General features: G+C 45.8%; 1 protein-coding gene across 4 annotated transcripts in view; it reads right to left on the bottom strand.

Moving 5' to 3' along the window:
- TMPRSS2 (transmembrane serine protease 2) overlaps positions 1–19,290 on the bottom strand; it is a 279,553-nt gene that overhangs the window by 45,291 nt on the left and 214,972 nt on the right. For 3 of the 4 annotated variants that reach the window (XM_068270391.1, XM_068270389.1, XM_068270388.1), the window contains one exon: positions 10,477–10,549. In XM_068270391.1, coding sequence (XP_068126492.1) covers positions 10,477–10,488 — 12 coding nt within the window. In that variant the 5' untranslated portion in view covers positions 10,489–10,549. Of the gene's footprint in view, positions 1–10,415; positions 10,550–19,290 lie in introns of those variants that run through there. The other variant, XM_068270392.1, reaches the window with a different exon arrangement.

The raw sequence follows: 19,290 nt of genomic DNA, 5'->3' as shown, positions 1-19,290 counted from the left end.
AGTGACCTCAAATGTTAGGTATGTGACACACACAGTAAATTAGGGTGCTGTGCAATGAAATATTTCCTGGAAGTTTAAAATTAATTGTACATATAGCTTTTGCAAAATAGAAAAGGACAATGGGCCAGATTTATCAAAGCATTACCAACAGTTTTTTCTTCTTAAACAGTTCTAACCAGCAGCCAGAATTGTTCTACAGGATAATAAAAAAAATCTTTAAACCTACTTAATAGCGGCAGTTTAGCATGAATTTCTAGAAATGTACTACAGTTAAGAAAAGTGCAAATACATTCCTAAACTGCTGCAGATTAGGGAATGTTTAGTAGCACTTCTACAGATTGTGCAGTGCAGACTAGACATGATTTGAATGAAGTGCTCCTGCCCCCCTTTGCTGAATCCTGTGAAGCTGTTCTGTGCTTAACCCTTCCAGTGCTAGGCTTTGATTCCTAAGCTTGATTTTTTTCCAGCTCTAATACATTTCAATCAATATTGCGGGTTTTTTTGCATTGGTTAGAATGTGCTAGGCACGCTGTGGTGTAGTCTTTAAATTTTGAGGACTCCACCCCAACTTCACTCACTCCACCTCCACTCCTCCACCCCTCCCGCCCCTCCTCCTCCCCTCCCGCCCCCTCCCCCCCCCTTCTCCTCCCCTCACTCCCCAACTTTACTTACTCTCCCTCTCCTCCTCCCCAGCTACACTCAATCTCCCGTTTCATCTTTTACCGCCACAGTTTACTTTAAATAATTTTTCCCCACACAAAAGTCATCATGTTGGACGATGCTGTGCAGTGTACATCCTGCAACATGTATGCATGCCTTGATCAGCGGATTGAGGGTGTTTACTGTTGCCCTGGGTGTGTGCGTGTTGCTCAGTTAGAGGCGGAAGTCGCAGAGCTAAATAAGCATCTCGCAACACTGAGAAGCATACACAACATGGAGAAGAGCTTGGATCTCACGATCCAGACACTGGATGGAAACGTTGAAGATGAGGAGGGTGGAGTACAGCCGGACCAAGAAGCAGAGGCAGCCGCTAGTTGGGTCACAGTTAGAAGGGGTAGGGGAAAAAGTGGCAGGGAGGCTAGTCCCGAGTTGTCCCTCACTAATAAGTATGCTTGTTTGCGTAATATTGGGGAGGATGATTCAGGAGTAGCAATGCTGCAGCAGGATGTGCTCCTTAGCAACCAAGGGGCAGACTGCTGTAACGAGAAAGGGAATAGGAGTGCAGCTAAGGCTAGACAGGTACTGGTGGTAGGGGATTCAATTATTAGGCGCACAGATAGGGTAATCTGTCGAAGAAACCGCGAATGCCGTACAGTCTGTTGCCTCCCGGGTGCTCGGGTTCGGCATGTAGCGGAAAGAATTGACAGATTACTGGGTGGGGCTGTCCTCAAAAAGGATTTTCAGGTACTTGGAGATAAACTTAAAGCAAGGACCTCCAAGGTGGTGTTTTCTGAAATACTGCCAGTTAGAGTTGAGCCGAAATTTTCGTAATTTCGCATTACTAAAATTACGCATGCGAAATTTGCGATTACGATGCGAAATTACGGTAGCGTAATTGCCATTAAAATCGTAATTGAAAATACCATAAGCGTAATTTTCAACGCGTAATTTCGCGTTTCGTTCATGCCGTAATTTCGCATTAAACGCTACCGTAATTTCGCGTTAAACCGTAACGCTCCGTATAATATAAAAAAGCCGCCGACTTTAAGGGTTAATAGCAAAGCCCCCTTAAATGCTAAGAGCCTCAAATTTGGAGAATATATTAAGGAGATCAGGAGGAATAAGAGGAAAATTTTTTTTTTCAAAAAGACCTTATAGTTTTTGAGAAAATCGATGTTAAAGTCGGCGGGTTTTTAAATGTTTACATTTTTCCTTTGAAACTTTAACGGTTAATAGCAAAGCCTGCTTAAAGTTTAGGAACACCAAATTCCCAGGGTATATTAAGGGGATCAGTGGGAATAAGAGGGAAAAACATTTTTTTCAAAAAGACCTTATAGTTTGAGAAAAAAAATCGATTTTTAAGTTTCAAGGGCGAAAATGTCTTTTAAATGCGGAAAATGTCAGTTTTTTTTGCACAGGTAACAATAGTGTATTATTTTCATAGATTCCCCCAAGTGGGAAGAGTTTTACTTACTTCGTTCTGAGTGTGGGAAATAAAAAAAACCGACGTGGGGTCCCCCCTCCCAGACCTCTTTAACCCCTTGTCCCCCATGCAGGCTGGGATAGCCAGAATGCGGAGCACAGGCCGCGTGGGGCTCCGCACCCTGACTATACCAGCCCGCATGGTCCATGGATTGGGGGGTCTCGGAAGGGGAGGGGCAGCCAAGCTTTCCCCTCCCCCTCCGAGCCCTTGTCCAATCCAAGGACAAGGGGCTCTTCTCCACCTCCGATGGGCGGTGGAGGTGGAGGCCGCGATTTCCTGGGGGGGGAGGTTCATGGTGGAATCTGGGATTCCCCTTTAAAAAAGGGGTCCCCCAGATGCCCACCCCCCCTCCCAGGAGAAATGAGTATAGAGGTACTTGTACCCCTTACCCATTTCCTTTAAGAGTTAAAGTAAATAAACACACAGACACTTAGAAAAAGTATTTTAATTAAACAAAAAACATAACCACGAAAAAAGTCCTTTAATATTCTTAATTAACCATTAATACTTACCTGTCCCTTTAAATGATCCCTCGAAATAGCCTCGGAAATGTTCTATCAGTTACAATGTAACAAAGTTATTACAATGTAACAACTTTGTTACATTGTAACTACGCCGCACCCGACGTCACTCACCGCCGCCGCCGCCGCCACCGCGTCTGTGCTGCATATAGCTCAGAGCTCTCTAAGCATCTTTGTATTTGGGCTCCAAGGAGCCCCATTGGTCCTTAGCAGACCAATGGGGTTCCTTCTGATTTAAAGGAACCCCATTGGTCTGCTAAGGACCAATGGGGCTCCTTGGAGCCCAAATACAAAGATGCTTAGAGAGCTCTGAGCTATAGCTCAGAGCTCTGTCGGGTCCTGCAGCACAGACGTGGCGGCAGCGGCGGCGGTGAGTGACGTCGGGTGCGGCGTAGTTACAATGTAACAAAGTTGTTACATTGTAATAACTTTGTTACATTGTAACTGATAGAACATTTCCGAGGCTATTGCGAGGGATCATTTATTTAAAGGGACAGGTAAGTATTAATGGTTAATTAAGAATATTAAAGGACTTTTTTCGTGGTTATGTTTTTTGTTCAATTAAAATACTTTTTCTAAGTGTCTGTGTGTTTATTTACTTTAACTCTTAAAGGAAATGGGTAAGGGGTACAAGTACCTCTATACTCATTTCTCCTGGGAGGGGGGGTGGGCATCTGGGGGACCCCTTTTTAAAGGGGACTCCCAGATTCCACCATGAACCTCACGCCCAGGAAATCGCGGCCTCCACCTCCACCGCCCATCGGAGGTGGAGAAGAGCCCCTTGTCCTTGGATTGGACAAGGGCTCGGAGGGGGAGGGGAAAGCTTGGCTGCCCCTCCCCTTCCGAGACCCCCCCAATCCATGGACCATGCGGGCTGGTATAGTCAGGGTGCGGAGCCCCACGCGGCCGGTGCTCCGCATTCTGGCTATCCCAGCCTGCATGGGGGACAAGGGGTTAAAGAGGTCTGGGAGGGGGGACCCCACGTCTTTTTTTTTATATTTCCCACGCTCAGAACGAAGTAAGTAAAAAACTCTTCCCACTTGGGGGAATCTATGAAAATAATACACTATTGTTACCTGTGCAAAAAAACCTGACATTTTCCGCATTTAAAAGACATTTTCGCCCTTGAAACTTAAAAATCGATTTTCTCAAAAACTATAAGGTCTTTTTGAAAAAAACATTTTTCCTCTTATTCCCATTGATCCCCTTAATATACCCTGGGAATTTGGTGTTCCTAAACTTTAAGCAGGCTTTGCTATTAACCGTTAAAGTCGGCGGGTTTTTAAATGTTTACATTTTTCCTTTGAAACTTTAACATCGATTTTCTCAAAAACTATAAGGTCTTTTTGAAAAAAAAAAATGTTCCTCTTAGCATTTAAGGGGGCTTTGCTATTAACCCTTAAAGTCGGCGGCTTTTTTATATTATACGGAGCGTTACGGTTTAACGCGAAATTATGGTAGCGTTTAATGCGAAATTACGGCATGATACGACTGTAATGTGAAAATTACGCGAAAATTACGCTTACGCGAAATTTCGCGAAATCCTTCATTACGATTATGTCCTTACGGCCATAATCGGAATTACACTAATTACGCGAAATTTCGCAAAATCGTAATTAGGTCATTACGCTCATCTCTACTGCCAGTGCCACGTGCTACATCTGAGAGACAGAGGGAGCTTAGGGAGTTAAATAAGTGGCTGAGAAATTGGTGTAGGAAGGAAGGGTTTGGGTTCCTGGAGAACTGGGCAGACTTTGCAGTCGGCTACAGGTTCTACAGCAGGGATGGGCTGCACCTTAATGGGGAGGGTGCAGCTGCATTGGGGGAGAAGATGGCTAAACGGTTGGAGGAGATTTTAAACTAGGATCTGGGGGGAAGCGGGAGGATAAAGTCTCAATACGTAGACAAGATGAGGTAAAAAGACAGTGGGAACCTATCATTATGGAGGGTGGAGAGGGGGGTGGGGACAGTGTAAAGATTAAGGAGGTTGGTAAAAATTCAAGTAGCCAATTTCATGTAAACAAAATTGGTAAATGTGGTGGTAAAAATATAAAGTGCATGGTAACCAATGCTCGGAGCCTTGCAAATAAAATAGACGAACTAGAGTTCATTCTGAATGACAAAGGCTATGACATTGTGGGAATAACCGAGACATGGATGGATTAAAGCCATGACTGGATAGCTAATTTAAAAGGATACAATGTGTTTAGGAGGGATAGAACAGGGAAAAAAGGTGGAGGGGTTTGTCTCTTTGTTAAGAATTCTCTTACAGCTGTCCTCAACGATGAGATGGAGGAAGATTGCGAAGATGTGGAGTCCGTTTGGGTAAATATTCATGGTGGAAATAAAAGTTGCCAATTGCTTATTGGGGTATGCTACAGGCCACCTCTTATTAATGAAGCTGCAGAACTGCGATTACTACAGCAGATTGAAAAAGCTGCAAGTAAAAATGAGGTCATAATTATGGGCGACTTCAACTTTCCAGACATTGACTGGAGTATTGAGGCTACCCATGCTGGTAAAAGCAGCAGATTTCTGGCAGCACTACAGGACAATTACTTGACTCAAATGGTAACTGAACCAACTAGGGGGCAGGCGTTACTGGATCTGATCATTTCTAATAGACCAGATAACTAATCAAATGTGCAGGTTCAAGAACATTTGGGAAATAGTGATCACAACATGATAACGTTTGATCTGGTGACTGATAGGCCACGGGGCAGCGGGACCACTAAAACTATGAATTTTAGAAAAGCAAAGTTCACTCAAATTAGGCAGGCACTAAGTTTGGTGAACTGGGATAATGTACTACAAGGGGAAGACACTGAAGGGAAATGGCAAGCTTTTAAACTTATACTCAATCAATACTGTAGTATGTATATCCCATATGGAAACAAAATGTCTAGGAATAAAAAAAGGCCTCTATGGATGAATAGAAAGGTTAAAGATAAAATGAAGAGGAAAAAGAATGCCTATAAGGTCTTAAAACAGGAGGGGACCGAGGCTGCACTAAGCAATTATAAGGAGTGCAATAAAAATTGTAAAAAAGAAATTAGGCAGGCAAAGATTGAAGCTGAAAAACAAATCGCTAAGGATATCAAATCTAACCCAAAAAAGTTTTACAAGTACATTAACTCTAAAAAAAGAAAGGTTGACTGTATAGGACTCCTAAAGGATGAGGATGGGAACTCAATGGTGGATGACCAAGGTAAGGCAGAGTTATTAAATGCTTTCTTTGCTTCTGTCTTCACAAAAGAAACAGCACTGTTGCAAACTACAGAGGCAGAAGAGTCTCAATCTTCTAACTGTAATATTAAATACTTAACGCAGGAAGAAGTGAAGGCAAGACTAAATAAATTAAAAAATAGACAAGGCACCTGGCCCGGATGGCATGCATCCTCGGGTCCTAAGGGAATTAAGTTCAGTTATAGATAAACCCCTTTATCTTATCTTTTGTGACTCTCTTGCAACTGGCAGAGTCCCAGTGGATTGGCGTACAGCCCACGTTTTCCCATTATTTAAGAAGGGCAAAAAATCTGATCCAGGAAATTATAGACCTGTAAGTTTAACATCAGTTGTATGCAAACTATTTGAGGGGTTACTAAGAGATACTATACATGACTTCATAGTAGAAAATAATCTTATTTCTCAGCATCAACATGGGTTTACTAAAGACAGGTCCTGTTTGACTAACATGCTCAGCTTTTATGAGGTAGTGAATGCTAATATGGATATTGGGAATGCTGTAGATGTGATATACTTGGACTTTGCAAAGGCCTTCGACACTGTTCCCCACAAAAGTCTGGTGCAAAAGTTGAGGATGCAAGGACTGGGGAAGAGTCTGTGTTCATGGATAGGGAACTGGCTAATGGACAGAAAACAAAGAGTTGTGGTCAATGGATCGTACTCAAAATGGGAGACTGTTAGCAGTGGGGTCCCACAGGGGTCTGTTCTGGGTCCAGTGCTCTTCAATTTATTTATTAATGACCTAGTAGATGCAGTAGTGAGCAATGTTGCTATTTTTGCAGATGATACAAAATTGTGCAGAATCATCAACTCTCAGGAAGATAGTGTCATATTGCAACAGGATCTGGATAGGATGGCTATATGGGCACATACATGGCAGATGAAATTCAATGTTGACAAATGTAAGGTCATGCATTTTGGACGTACTAATGGTCTAGCACCATACAAAATAAATGGGATACAGTTGGGGACATCAAACTTGGAGAAGGACTTAGGAGTACTCATTGACAACAAGTTAAATAATCGTACTCAATGCCAAGCAGCTGCAGCTAAAGCTAACAAAATTTTGGGATGCATTAAAAGGGAAATAAAAACTCGAGATGCTAGCATAATATTGCCCCTGTTTAACTCTCTAGTAAGGCCACATCTGGAATATGGAATTCAGTTCTGGGCACCACATTACAAAAAAGATATTGCAGTTTTAGAGCAGGTGCAGAGACGAGCAACAAAATTGATGCGTGGGATGGAAGGTCTCACTTATCGAGAAAGGTTAGATAAACTGGGTTTATTTAGTCTAGAGAAAAGACGCCTTAGAGGGGATCTAATTAACATGTATAAATACATCAGAGGGCAATATAATACCTTGGCGGATGAGCTTTTTGTCCCTAGGCCTTCTCAAAGGACTAGAGGACATGATCTGCGCATGGAGGAAAAACGTTTTAACCATTTATTTAGGAAAGGGTTCTTTACAGTAAGAGTGATTAAGATGTGGAATGCATTGCCACAGAAAGTCGTTATGGCAAACTCTATACCTGCATTTAAAGGGGGCTTAGATGCTTTCCTTGCGTTGAAAGACATCCATGGCTACAATTACTAGGTAATGCCTAATGATGTTGATCCAGGGATTTTATCTGATTGCCATCTGGAGTCGGGAAGGAATTTTTCCCTTTAGGGGCTAATTGGACCATGCCTTGTAAGGGTTTTTTCGCCTTCCTCTGGATCAACAGGGATATGTGAGGGAGCAGGCTGGTGTTGTACTTTATACTGGTTGAACTCGATGGACGTATGTCTTTTTTCAACCAAAATACCTATGTAACTATGTAACTATGTAACATTTAAATTATATATTTACATTACATTGTGTCAGTTAACTTAAAATAATCTACCGTAAATACATACAGCAGATGTTTTAGTTACCTCAGCAACCGTAATTTCCCTCACACACTGCACTGTCTGAGAAAACTCCCTAACAACTTCTATTTAAGAACAGTTTAAGAAGCAAACTGGACTATCTAGTGATTTCTGAGATGTCCGAGATAGTTCTACACAGATTTCTAAAAACCTTCCAATATTTTGTTTCAGACACTCTTGATAAATTTCCCCCCATGTGTTTGATTCTTAAAACCCCAAAAATATTGCCGTGCCCAATGCCATCAAAGTAACATCAAGAGTGTAACGCACAGTATAACATTGGCATGCGTTGTGTTCAGAACGTGAGTTGCACTATGTGCGCAGTCCACACATGTTGATGGAGTAAATACTAGTACAATTGCCATGCGCCGCCACTGTCTGCATATGGCAATTTTACCACCCTAAGGCTAGGTTTCCACTTGTGCGTTTTGTGTCAGTTTTTCTGCTCAGAAAATTCGCAAAGATTTTAAAACTAATGTTAGTCAATGCAGCTGTTTCCACTCGAATTTTCGTACACGTTCGCACGCATGGAAAAATCTGAGGTCCTGTAACATTTTTTCGGACATCGCATACGATTCACGTACAATGCTTTGTATAGGCAATGCGAATTTTCGCGTTACTTGCCTGAAAATTCGCATTAGATCCATGGTTACAGGAAGTTGTCCGCAGTCGTGACTAAGCTGTTACTAGGCAGATTATGCATATGTAACTAATGCGAATTTTCGCGTACGAAAATTCGCATAAAACGAGTACAAATTTACATGCGAATTTTCACCAATCAGAAAAATCTTTTATACGATTTTTTGCAGGCGAAAATGTAACGCTACAGTGGAAACGTAGCCTGAACCAAGATCATAAGTTACTGACAGCTGGCTGCTTACTCCCAGTCAACCTGTCCCCTGTAGTCATATGGACATGCTGGGATAAGGAGTTATTTCTGTGTCAGATGAAGCAATACCTCCCTGCTTTCTGGTAGCCTATCATGGCTGTCAGTCTCCAGTAGGAAGGCATGGTTTCTGAATGAAAGTGAGCAGGCAGCTGGAGGTTACAGAGGAGGGGATGGGGTACAAGGAGGCATTGGGCTAAGCTGGAGACATGTGACCCACTGTATTAGGCAATTTGTATTTTTGCAGAAATACTCCATATTAAATTCGTAACAAATAACTAACAAAAAAAACGAAACTTCACAGAGTTTCCCTTAAAAGAGGGTTAATAAATTTAACGTACCAGGAAGATCATGCAAAAGAAATTGGAATGTTATATATAAAGCATAAACAATACTTATGCATTAATAAGAAGCCCAAGCCCCGGCAGAAATAAAATTAAAAATATGAAATATACATATTACATTGTCAGTATTGTTTTTTGGCTAATACAGTTCTAGATAATCACTTCATCAAGTTTACCCACTATGTTACTTTACCCGGTTCAAACCTTTGAGCAGAGGCATATCTACAGGGCTGCAGGTATGGCATGTGCCATGGGCTCCTCTTATGGGGGGGGGGGGGCTCTGCTTTGTAGCATCATTGGTTTTCTCCATACATATTCTAGTTTTTTATCTGGGGGACATTCTTCTGCCAGTTTACATATTTTTGGGGGACAAGCTGCCTAACTGTCCTATTGTGAAGCTTTATTTTTACAGTCTATTCTTCACTTCAACTTGGACACAACCAATTTAACTGAGACTACACATTCAAATAATTTGGGGGGCACCCTCCTCCCTGGGGGAAGGATGTCCGTGCTTGTTATAGGCATTGTTTTCCCTATACATGCCTCTGCCTCTAGGCATCTGACATCAACAATTATTAGCTGCTGAATTTACTATAGTGGTGTCAAACCTGCCGATTTTACTTTGAAAAGCATGACGGTAACTGAGTATCTAGAGTGCAGTGAGTTGTTCTGTTCAAGGCTCAGGAACTCAAATCACAGACCAGTGTGGTGACTGACAGTAAACAGCAGCCTGAAAACCTCACCCTATTCTCAGACTGAAACAGATTAAGGGTGTGTGTGTTGACTGCACACACAATCCCTCCAGATATCATTTTAATGCAGTGCTTTATTATCTAATTTTGAGTTCACTAAGGTGTTATATATTTATTGAACGTTTTATCGATAAAACATTCGATAAATATATAACACCTTAGTGAATTCAAAATTAGAGATTTTACCCATGAGGTAAATTATCAAATGTTTGATAAAGTGTTTGATAAAGCTTAGTGGATTGAGGCCTATCTCTATGAAATGTGTATCTTCTCACCCCTGCTTGTCTGCGGAAGCACTTCAGTCTCCTTACATCCCAAAAACATCTATGTCAGCTGGCTTGTCCCAGAACTGGCCTTCATGGACATCTGACTATGGTGGGGATTGTGAGCTCCTCTGAGGCAGGGAACACACTTAGCAGAATCGCATGAGTTTTCCAATATATGCTATGGGAAAAATGCATGGAATTCTGCTAAGTGTGTTCCCTGCCTGAGGGATAGTAGGCTTGAGAAGTGACAAGACTGCGTAATCTGTGAAGCGATGCAGAAAGTGTAAGTGCAATATACATGCACAATGAATAAATACAAATCAAATAAATTAGAGGTTTTTCTTACTTGTCTGAACTTAGGTTTTAAAAACAGTATTTGTATTTATACATAAAATTCCGTAGCATACCGGTGTGTACATCTTCGTGACAAAATGGGATTATGGACTGCTGAGATACACAGGAGGTCTCACTTCATTGACTCTGAAAGATAATATTGTATTGTTAGTAAGCAATAATTTTTTTCCATTATTTTACACAACATTATGATTACATCCAGGTGCTTTATGGTTTCCTTGTCCTTATGACACATATGATGTCGTGAAGAGTAAAAAAAAAGTCAAAGTTAGATACTTACCTCGATAGGCATATGATGTCGTGAAGAGTAAAAAAAAAGTCAAAGTTAGATACTTACCTCGATAGGCAGAAGCGTCGGGATAATCCAGGGGCTTCCTTCATTTTTCTCCTTCACCCCACAGATCCAGCACTGAGACCTGAACATATTCAACAAGGGCTTCAACAAGCAGCGCTCCCATCCGTGTATGAGCGTGACTGCAGGCGCAATGATGGTCCACGCCTGTGAAGTAGCACAAAGCTGTCTGCCGCCCATCCATCCATGCTCATACACACATGGGAGAATAGTCATAAAAAAGAAGACGGTCCCGGCTAGCAGCAGTGGGCTGCAGGAGGATATGGGTCATCCAGTCCCATAGGATAGGGAAAAATTGGCAGTGCTCCTGATCAGGCCGCATCTTAAATGACTACCAACAGAAACGTGCAGTGCCCCTAGAGGCAAATACACGCCTTGTATTCAAAACAGATGCACACTATGCACTAAAGGTGCCCATACATCAGAAGATTATGGGCAGATTTGACAAAGAGACAAATATATATCTTTAATCAAATCTGATTTGAGATACATTTTTCTCTTTGTCGAAGCTGCCCATATACTGTAGGCTGATTCCCATCCGATTTCAGCATGAAATTTTAAGGGAATCGGCTGAGCCCGCTGCGTCCACCCCGCCGCTGGCCCCTAATGTATAAATCTGCCCGCCCACCCGTGTGTGCAGTTATTCATTACCTGTCTTGTGTCAGCCTTCAACGGGGTGGCCGTAACCCCCGGGCGGCTCTCCGTACATGCCATTGGCGCATATGGTCTGACGTTAGACCATATGCGCCAGTAGCGTGTACGTAGGTCGCTTGAGGGTTACGGACACTGCGCGGAGGCTGACACGGGGCAGGTAATGTATAATGCACACACGGTGGGGGGGCATATTTGTAGATTACGGCAGCAGCGTCGGGGGTTTTGTCATTTCATCGCTTGTTCCGAAATCGGCCGCAGTACCGCCGCACACCCAATCAAGCAACTTCGGCCAACATCTTGTATCAGGCACGATCGGCTTTTGTCCCAAAATTGGTTGCATCATCAATCGGGCCTGCACTTAGCGTGGCCACCCAGTGCAGTTCAATCTCCTTGAGTTTTTTTATACGAGGGGTCCCTCAACAGGCTGGACAGCATGAAAGACGCCATCTGCACAAAGTTGGATCCAGACATACTATCCATCTCCTCTTGCTCTTCCTCAGTGACGTCAGGTAAGTCCTCCTCCTCCCCCCAGCCACGAACAATATCACAGGAACGTTGAGCAGCACAAGCCCCCTGCGATGCCTGCTGCGGTTGTTCTTCCGCCACCTCCCCCTCCAAAGTAACCCCTTTCTCATCATCTGAGTCTGACTCCTCTTCCCCACACGACTCTTTCCTTCTCCTCCCCCCTCTGTGCTGCCGCAGGTGTTAAGGAAACATCTGGTTCTGATGAGAATTAATCCCACAACGCTTCCTCCTGTAACTGTTCCTGTTCACGCTCCTCCACATCTGGATCCACCACTCTACGCACGGCACGCTCCAGGAAGTAAGAGTATGGGATCAAGTCACTGATGTTGCCTTCACTGCGACTCACCAGGTTGGTCACCTCCTCAAATGGCCGCATGAGCCTGCATGCATTTCGCATGAGTGTCGAGTTGTTGGGCCAGAACATCCCTATCTCCCCAGAGTGTGTCCTTCTACTGTAATTGTAGAGGTACTGGGTGACGGCTTTCTCCTGTTCTAGCAGGCGAGAGAACATAAGGAGGGTCGAATTCCAGCGAGTCGGGCTATCTCAAATGAGGCATCTCACCGGCAACTTGTTTCTCTGCTGAATCTCGGCAAAGTGTGGCCTGCTTCAGAACGTCCTCTAAGCCTGGGTACTTTGACACAAATCTTTGAATGACTAGATTCAGCACATGTGCCATACAGGGTACATGTGTCAGCTTTCCCAAATGTCTAAGATGGCATGACCCTGTCATACCTGGCATGCAGCATAGGCCCTGGGGAGCTGGGTCTGTATAGCTGGGGAGGATATCACAGCACCAGTAGAGTTGAACTGCCACTCAGCCAAGGAGGAGGACGACAGCAAAGAGGGTGTAGCAGGAGGAGAGGAAGTGGCAGCAGGCCTGCCTGCAAGCCGTGGGGGTGTCACTAGGTGCGTTGCACAGCCACGTACACCATGCTTGCCAGCGGTCACCAGGTTGACCCAATGGGCTGTGTAAGTAATGTACCTGCCCTGACCGTGCTTGGTAGACCAGGCATCTGTGGTCAGATAGACCCTTGACCCAACGCTGTGTGCCAGAGATGTCACCACTTGCCTCTCAACTTCATGGTACAGTTTGGGTATCGCCTTTTTGAGGAATAATTGCGGCCTGGTATCTTCCACTGCGGTGTCCCAATGGCCACAAATTTTCGGAAGGCCTCAGAGTCCACCAGCTGGTATGGTAACAGCTAGCGAGCTAACAGTTCCGCCAAGCCAGCTGTCAGATGACTGGCAAGGGGGTGACTGGCAGACATTGGCTTTTTCTGCTTAAAGATTTCCCTCACGGACACCTGGCTGCTGCTGTGGGCAGAGGAGCAGGAACAGCTCAAGGTGAGAGGCGGAGTGGAGGAGGGAGGCCGTGATTGTGAAGGTGCAAGGGAGAAAGCGGCTGAAGATGATGCACCTGAAGGAGGAAGAGGAGAAGGAGGGTGGCTTTGCTTTTGTATGCTCCTTCTCCTCAGGTGCTCTTCCCATTGCAGTTTGTGCTTTTTCTGCAGGTGCCTTCATAAGGCAGTTGTCCCTACGTGGGTGTTTGCCACCAAAAATTGAGCCATGGAAAGGCCGAGAGTACAGATGGCAGTGCTCTGATCTTTCATGGAAAACCGGGAACATGGCAGTCCTCACTAGGAAAATAAAGTTCCATGTGAAATTGAGTGAGTATTATATATCTCAAATCACCAGTATACTGGAGTGGTGGGTCTACACCTTAGTTAATATAACTAGAATATTTGGACAGAAAAAAAGGTAATTTTAGACCTAATTTTTCCAAAAGTACAAAAAAATCTGTATTAGTAGCCGTCAATGTGACACATGATCAACACAAAGATTAAAATTAAGCATTAAAAACACACACGTTGGACTTCACAAACTTCCCATCAAACATCCAAGGGGTTCCAGACTACACGCACACCCACGCTTACATTCATCCCATAGATACAATAGGGGAGCAAAACCTATATAGAGCTGCAGCTAAGCTGCATGCTAGGTTGGTTAAACTTGCTAAGCTTTGACCCTGGTGTACAGCCTTGTAAGTCCAAAGGAACTGATCTGCTGTGAGTGTAATAAGTGCCCGGCCACTATGTCTACAGTCCAAAGAGTTGGTTTAAGCAGGCATAGAATTCTTCCATGAAGTGGTGGTTTATCACAGGCAAGACATAACACACTAAGCAATTGACAGTTCCAGCAATGGTTTGCAATGTATATGCCAAGGCGTTAGTTGTAGCAATGCAGTCTTATGCAGAAAGCTTGCAGGATTAGTTTTGCAGCATCTCAAAAAAGCTGACATGTACACTTAGGGGCTGGCTTAGGTGCTTGGCTGGGCTAAGCGCCCCTGATCTTCCGCCCAACTGCACTCTTACCAGCCACACTGACTGTCCAAAGTGAGTACTCACAACCTCTTGTATCTTAGGTGCTTTGCGCAGGTTGAGGGGATCCCCTTTGCTCCGATGCGAGCGTTCTGTCCCGTGATCTACCCGCACCCGGTCAGTGGGGATCAGCAAGGGACAGCTCACAGGGAAAGTTCGGCGTCCGTAGCTCCGCCTACCGACATGTTTCGGCCAAACATGGCCTTTCTCGAGGTATGGGGCCTATTGTATCTATGGGATGAATGCAAGCGTGGGTGTTAGTGTGGTCTGGAACCCCTTGGATGGTTGATGGGAAGTTTGTGAAGTCCAACATGTGTGTGTTTTTAATGCTTAATTTTAATCATTGTACTGATCATGTGTCACATTGACGGCTACTAATAAAGATTTTTTTTGTACTTTTGGAAAACTGAGGTCTAAAATTACCTCATTTTCTCTCCAAATATTCTAGTGCTCTGATCTTTGGCATACACACTAATACATTTCCACACCGCTGAGCCACCCTGGGGTGTGGGCACTATGGTGGCGTCAGCAGCTGACGTTGAAGGATATGTTGGCTGGCTGTCCATAGGTGGTGATACATAGCGCCGGACACTGCCACCGGCTGTTTCTGACGAGGGGCTCCCCCTGCTTCTTTCAGAAACTGGTCTCCTCCTAATCCTCTCTGACTCCCCCTCTGAACTGTCCCCTTGGTCATCCTGTCTCTTAGGAACCCACGTGGCATCTGTATCATCATCATCATCATCATCATCATCCTCCTCCCCAGCTTCGCTTGCCTCAGACACCTCGTAAACTGCACCAACAGCAGATACTTCATCATCCTCCTCCTCACACCTTACATCCATAGTGTCACCTAACTCACACATATGAGGTGGTGTAACTTGCTTAGCACCTTCATCTTGTTGTAACAAGAATGGCCGTGCATCAGTGATTTCCCCACCAAATAACTCCTGCGAAGTGTCAAATGCAACGGAAGTGGTGCTAGTAGCACTGGTGGCTGTGGAAGATGAGGTGTTCTGTGTACCACTTAAGGACCACGTGATTTTCTTCTGATCGGTGCTGCGTGGACTCTCCAGCCCGCAGCACCGATCAGGAAATAGCCAGGGCGATCAGACTTCCCCCCTTTTTTCCCCACTAGGGGGATGTCCTGCTGGGGGGGTCTGATCGCCGCCGGCTGCCCGCACTTTCCAGGGGGGCTCTTCAAAGCCCCCCTCCACAGCGCTTTCCGCCCTCCCCGTCTTTCCCTCCCTCTCCCTTACCCTGTGAGCGGCGCAGGACGGAGTTCCGCCCTGCGCCGGATAGGATAGGCTTCTGCCTATCAGATGCCGGCGATCCCCGGCCAATCAGAGGCCGGGGATCGCCGATCTACGTCACGGCGCTGCTGCGCAGCAGCGCCGTGCGATGTAAACAGCGGGAATTTCTTCCGCGGATGTTTACATTATGCGTGCGAGCCGCGATCAGCGGCTCGCACACTGTTCATGGAGACAGTCTCCGTGAACTAGCATGGAAAGGCCGCTGGATCGAGCGGCCGTTTCCATGCTATACCACTAACGACCCGCCGACGCCTATGGGCGCTAGGCGGTTGTTAAGTGGTTAATAGTCAACCGTGTCCTGACAATCTTAGGAGTTGATGGGACGTGCCTTCTTCTGAGTACTGTACTTTGGGCCAGGGTCGCACAAAATCACGTCAGCACGACCTCAAACAGAACTGCCGGGTGGCCTTCCTCTGGGTCTGCCCCTGCCTTTACCTGTTTTGTTCATATCGGGGGTATGAAGTGAAAGGTATGCACTGACTTGACTAATACAATGTGCAGTCACACAGGTGCAGTGAAAGTTATGCAGTGACTGGTATTACAATACAATGTGCAGCTGTCACACAGGTGCAGTTAACAGGTATGCTCGGAGTGGTATATTACACAGTGTGCGGTCACACAGGTAGTGTGAACAATTATGCAATGACTGGTATTACAAATGTGCACTTGTCACACACACACACGTACCGGACAGGTACAGTGACACTGCATGCGCTCATGTAGGTAGGTGGGTGCACTGAAGTGAACAACAACAGGTAGGTATATGCAGTGATGGGTATTACAATGTGCACCTGTCACACACAGACAGGTACCAGACAGGCACAGTGACACTGCGTGTGCTCACGTGGGTAAGTGGGTGCAATGACTGAAGTGAACAACAGGTAGGTATATGCAGTGATGGGTATTACAATGTGCACCTGTCACACACACAGGTAGACATGAATATGCTGGGCCTGGCAGTGGCACAGCACGAATTACCAAGGCTGTCTGTGCAACACAAGTGTCTGTGGGACACACACACAGAAAAAAAAAAAAAGAGATCACAAGAGCATTGTTAGCTCTCAAAAGAGCTGTTGAGGGGTGCTTTCTCAGCAATAAGAATCAGCAAGGAACAAGCTAACAATAGTGTTGGGCGAACATCTAGATGTTCGGGTTCGGGCCGAACAGGCCGAACATGGCCGCGATGTTCGGGTGTTCGACCCGAACTCCGAACATAATGGAAGTCAATGGGGACCCGAACTTTTGTGGTTTGTAAAGCCTCCTTACATGCTACATACCCCAAATTTACAGGGTATGTGCACCTTGGGAGTGGGTACAAGAGGAAAAAAAAATTTAGCAAAAAGAGCTTATAGTTTTTGAGAAAATCGATTTTAAAGTTTCAAAGGGAAAACTGTCTTTTAAATGCGGGAAATGTCTGTTTTCTTTGCACAGGTAACATGCTTTTTGTCGGCATGCAGTCATAAATGTAATACATATAAGAGGTTCCAGGAAAAGGGACCGGTAATGCTAACCCAGCAGCAGCACACGTGATGGAACAGGAGGAGGGTGGCGCAGGAGGAGAAGGCCACGCTTTGAGACACAACAACCCAGGCCTTGCATGAGGACAAGAAGCGTGCGGATAGCATGCTTTGTACCACCATGCAGTCATAAATGTAATAAAGATAAGTGGTTCAATAAACAGGGACCACGCGGCAACGCTAACCCAGCAGCAGCACACGTGATGGAACAGGAGGAGGCGCAGGAGGAGAAGGCCACGCTTTGTGAGACACAACAACCCAGGCCTTGCATGAGGACAAAAAGCGTGCGGATAGCATGCTTTGTACCGCCATGTAGTCATAAATGTAATAAAGATAAGAGGTTCCATAAACAGGGACCGGCAACGGTAACCCAGCAGCAGCAGCAGCAGCAGCAGCAGCAGCACACGTGATGGAACAGGAGGAGGCGCAGGAGGAGAAGGCCACGCTTTGTGAGACACAACAACCCAGGCCTTGCATGAGGACAAAAAGCGTGCGGATATAGCAGCAATGCTTTTTGCCGCCATGCAGTCATAAATGTAATACAGATGAGAGGTTCAATAAACAGGGACCGGAAACGCTAAACCATCCCAGATGTTCATCGGTCATGTTACTTGGTTGGGGTCCAGGAGTGTTGCGTAGTCGTTTCCAATCCAGGATTGATTCATTTTAATTTGAGTCAGACGGTCTGCATTTTCTGTGGAGAGGCGGATACGCCGATCTGTGATGATGCCTCCGGCAGCACTGAAACAGCGTTCCGACATAACGCTGGCTGCCGGGCAAGCCAGCACCTCTATTGCGTACATTGCCAGTTCGTGCCAGGTGTCTAGCTTCATGCCCGGTTTCAGGTCCAGCGGTGCCAGCCACAAATCCGTCTGTTCCTTTATTCCCCTCCAAATTTCCTCCCCTGTGTGCTGCTTATCCCCAAGGCAGATCAGCTTCAGCAACGCTTGCTGACGCATGCCAACAGCTGTGCTGCACTGCTTCCACGATCCTACTGCTGCTGGTGCTGGGTTAGCATTTCCGGATGAGGTACAGCTTTGAGATGCGTTGGAGGAGAAGGAGTCAGAGAGGTAGGTGCTGCTGTTGTTATCCAGCTGTTTGCGGCGTGGGCAACACCCGCGCCGTAGCAGGTGAGGAATCGCTGCCAGGCTCCACAAGGTTCACCCAGTGCGCGGTAAGGGAGATGTATCGACCCTGGCCGAACGCACTCGTCCAGGTGTCAGTGGTGAGGTGAACCTTGCAGGCAACGGCATTCTTCAAGCTTCGGGTTATTTAGCTGACCACGTGCTCATGCAACTCAGGCACTGCAGAGCGCGCAAAGTGGTAGCGGCTGGGAACAACGTAACGTGGGATGGCCACTGACATCATGCCCTTGAAGCTGTTTGTCTCCACCACTCGATATGGCAGCATTTCGCAGGCCAGAAGCTTGGCTATGCTGGCTGGCTGTTACTGCCACGGCCCGGGGGTCATTTGCTGGCAATTTCCTCTTGTGCTCAAACATCTCAGAGACAGACAACTCAACCGTAGCGCTGCACACCGAAGGGCTGTTGGTTGTTGTGTTTGATGAACACTGGGAGACCTCAAGAGCACTAGTCCGGAAAGTGACAGTGTCAGCATCGTCTGATGTTTGTGAATGTTGTGAACCACGCAATGGCTGGGCTACTGCTGCTGCTGAGGCGGGTCTGGTGGTGAGTCTGGTGAACCCAAGGGAGGCAGTGTTGCTGGTGGTACCCTGTCCTGCCGCGTTTGCCCACAGAGTGGGATGTTTGGATAGAATGTGGCGGCTCATGCTGGTGGTGGAGAGGTTGTTAATACTTTTCCCCCTGCTCAGGCGGGTCTTGCACACCTTGCAAATCGCCATGGTAACATCCTCAGTGCAGTCTTCAAAGAAAGCCCAGACTTTAACTGGCTGAGGACTCGGACCTCGTGCGTGATGTGCTGGTGCTGCTTAACCCACTGCTGGACGCTTGAGAGGTCATCCAAGTAATTATCTGGTCCTGTTCTTTTGGATCTGTGAGGGTTGTTGTCCTGGACAACATGGGCAGTATTGAGTGGGTTTTCTTGGGTGCTCCCCTGTGGCCTGTACGTGAACCGTCAGGGGAAACACCTCTTCCCTTGCCCCTCCCTCTT

Source organism: Hyperolius riggenbachi, chromosome 2, assembly GCF_040937935.1.
Source record: "Hyperolius riggenbachi isolate aHypRig1 chromosome 2, aHypRig1.pri, whole genome shotgun sequence".
Taxonomy (NCBI): domain Eukaryota; kingdom Metazoa; phylum Chordata; class Amphibia; order Anura; family Hyperoliidae; genus Hyperolius; species Hyperolius riggenbachi.
Note: the sequence above shows the minus strand (reverse complement) of the source record. Positions and strands in the feature narration are given on the sequence as shown.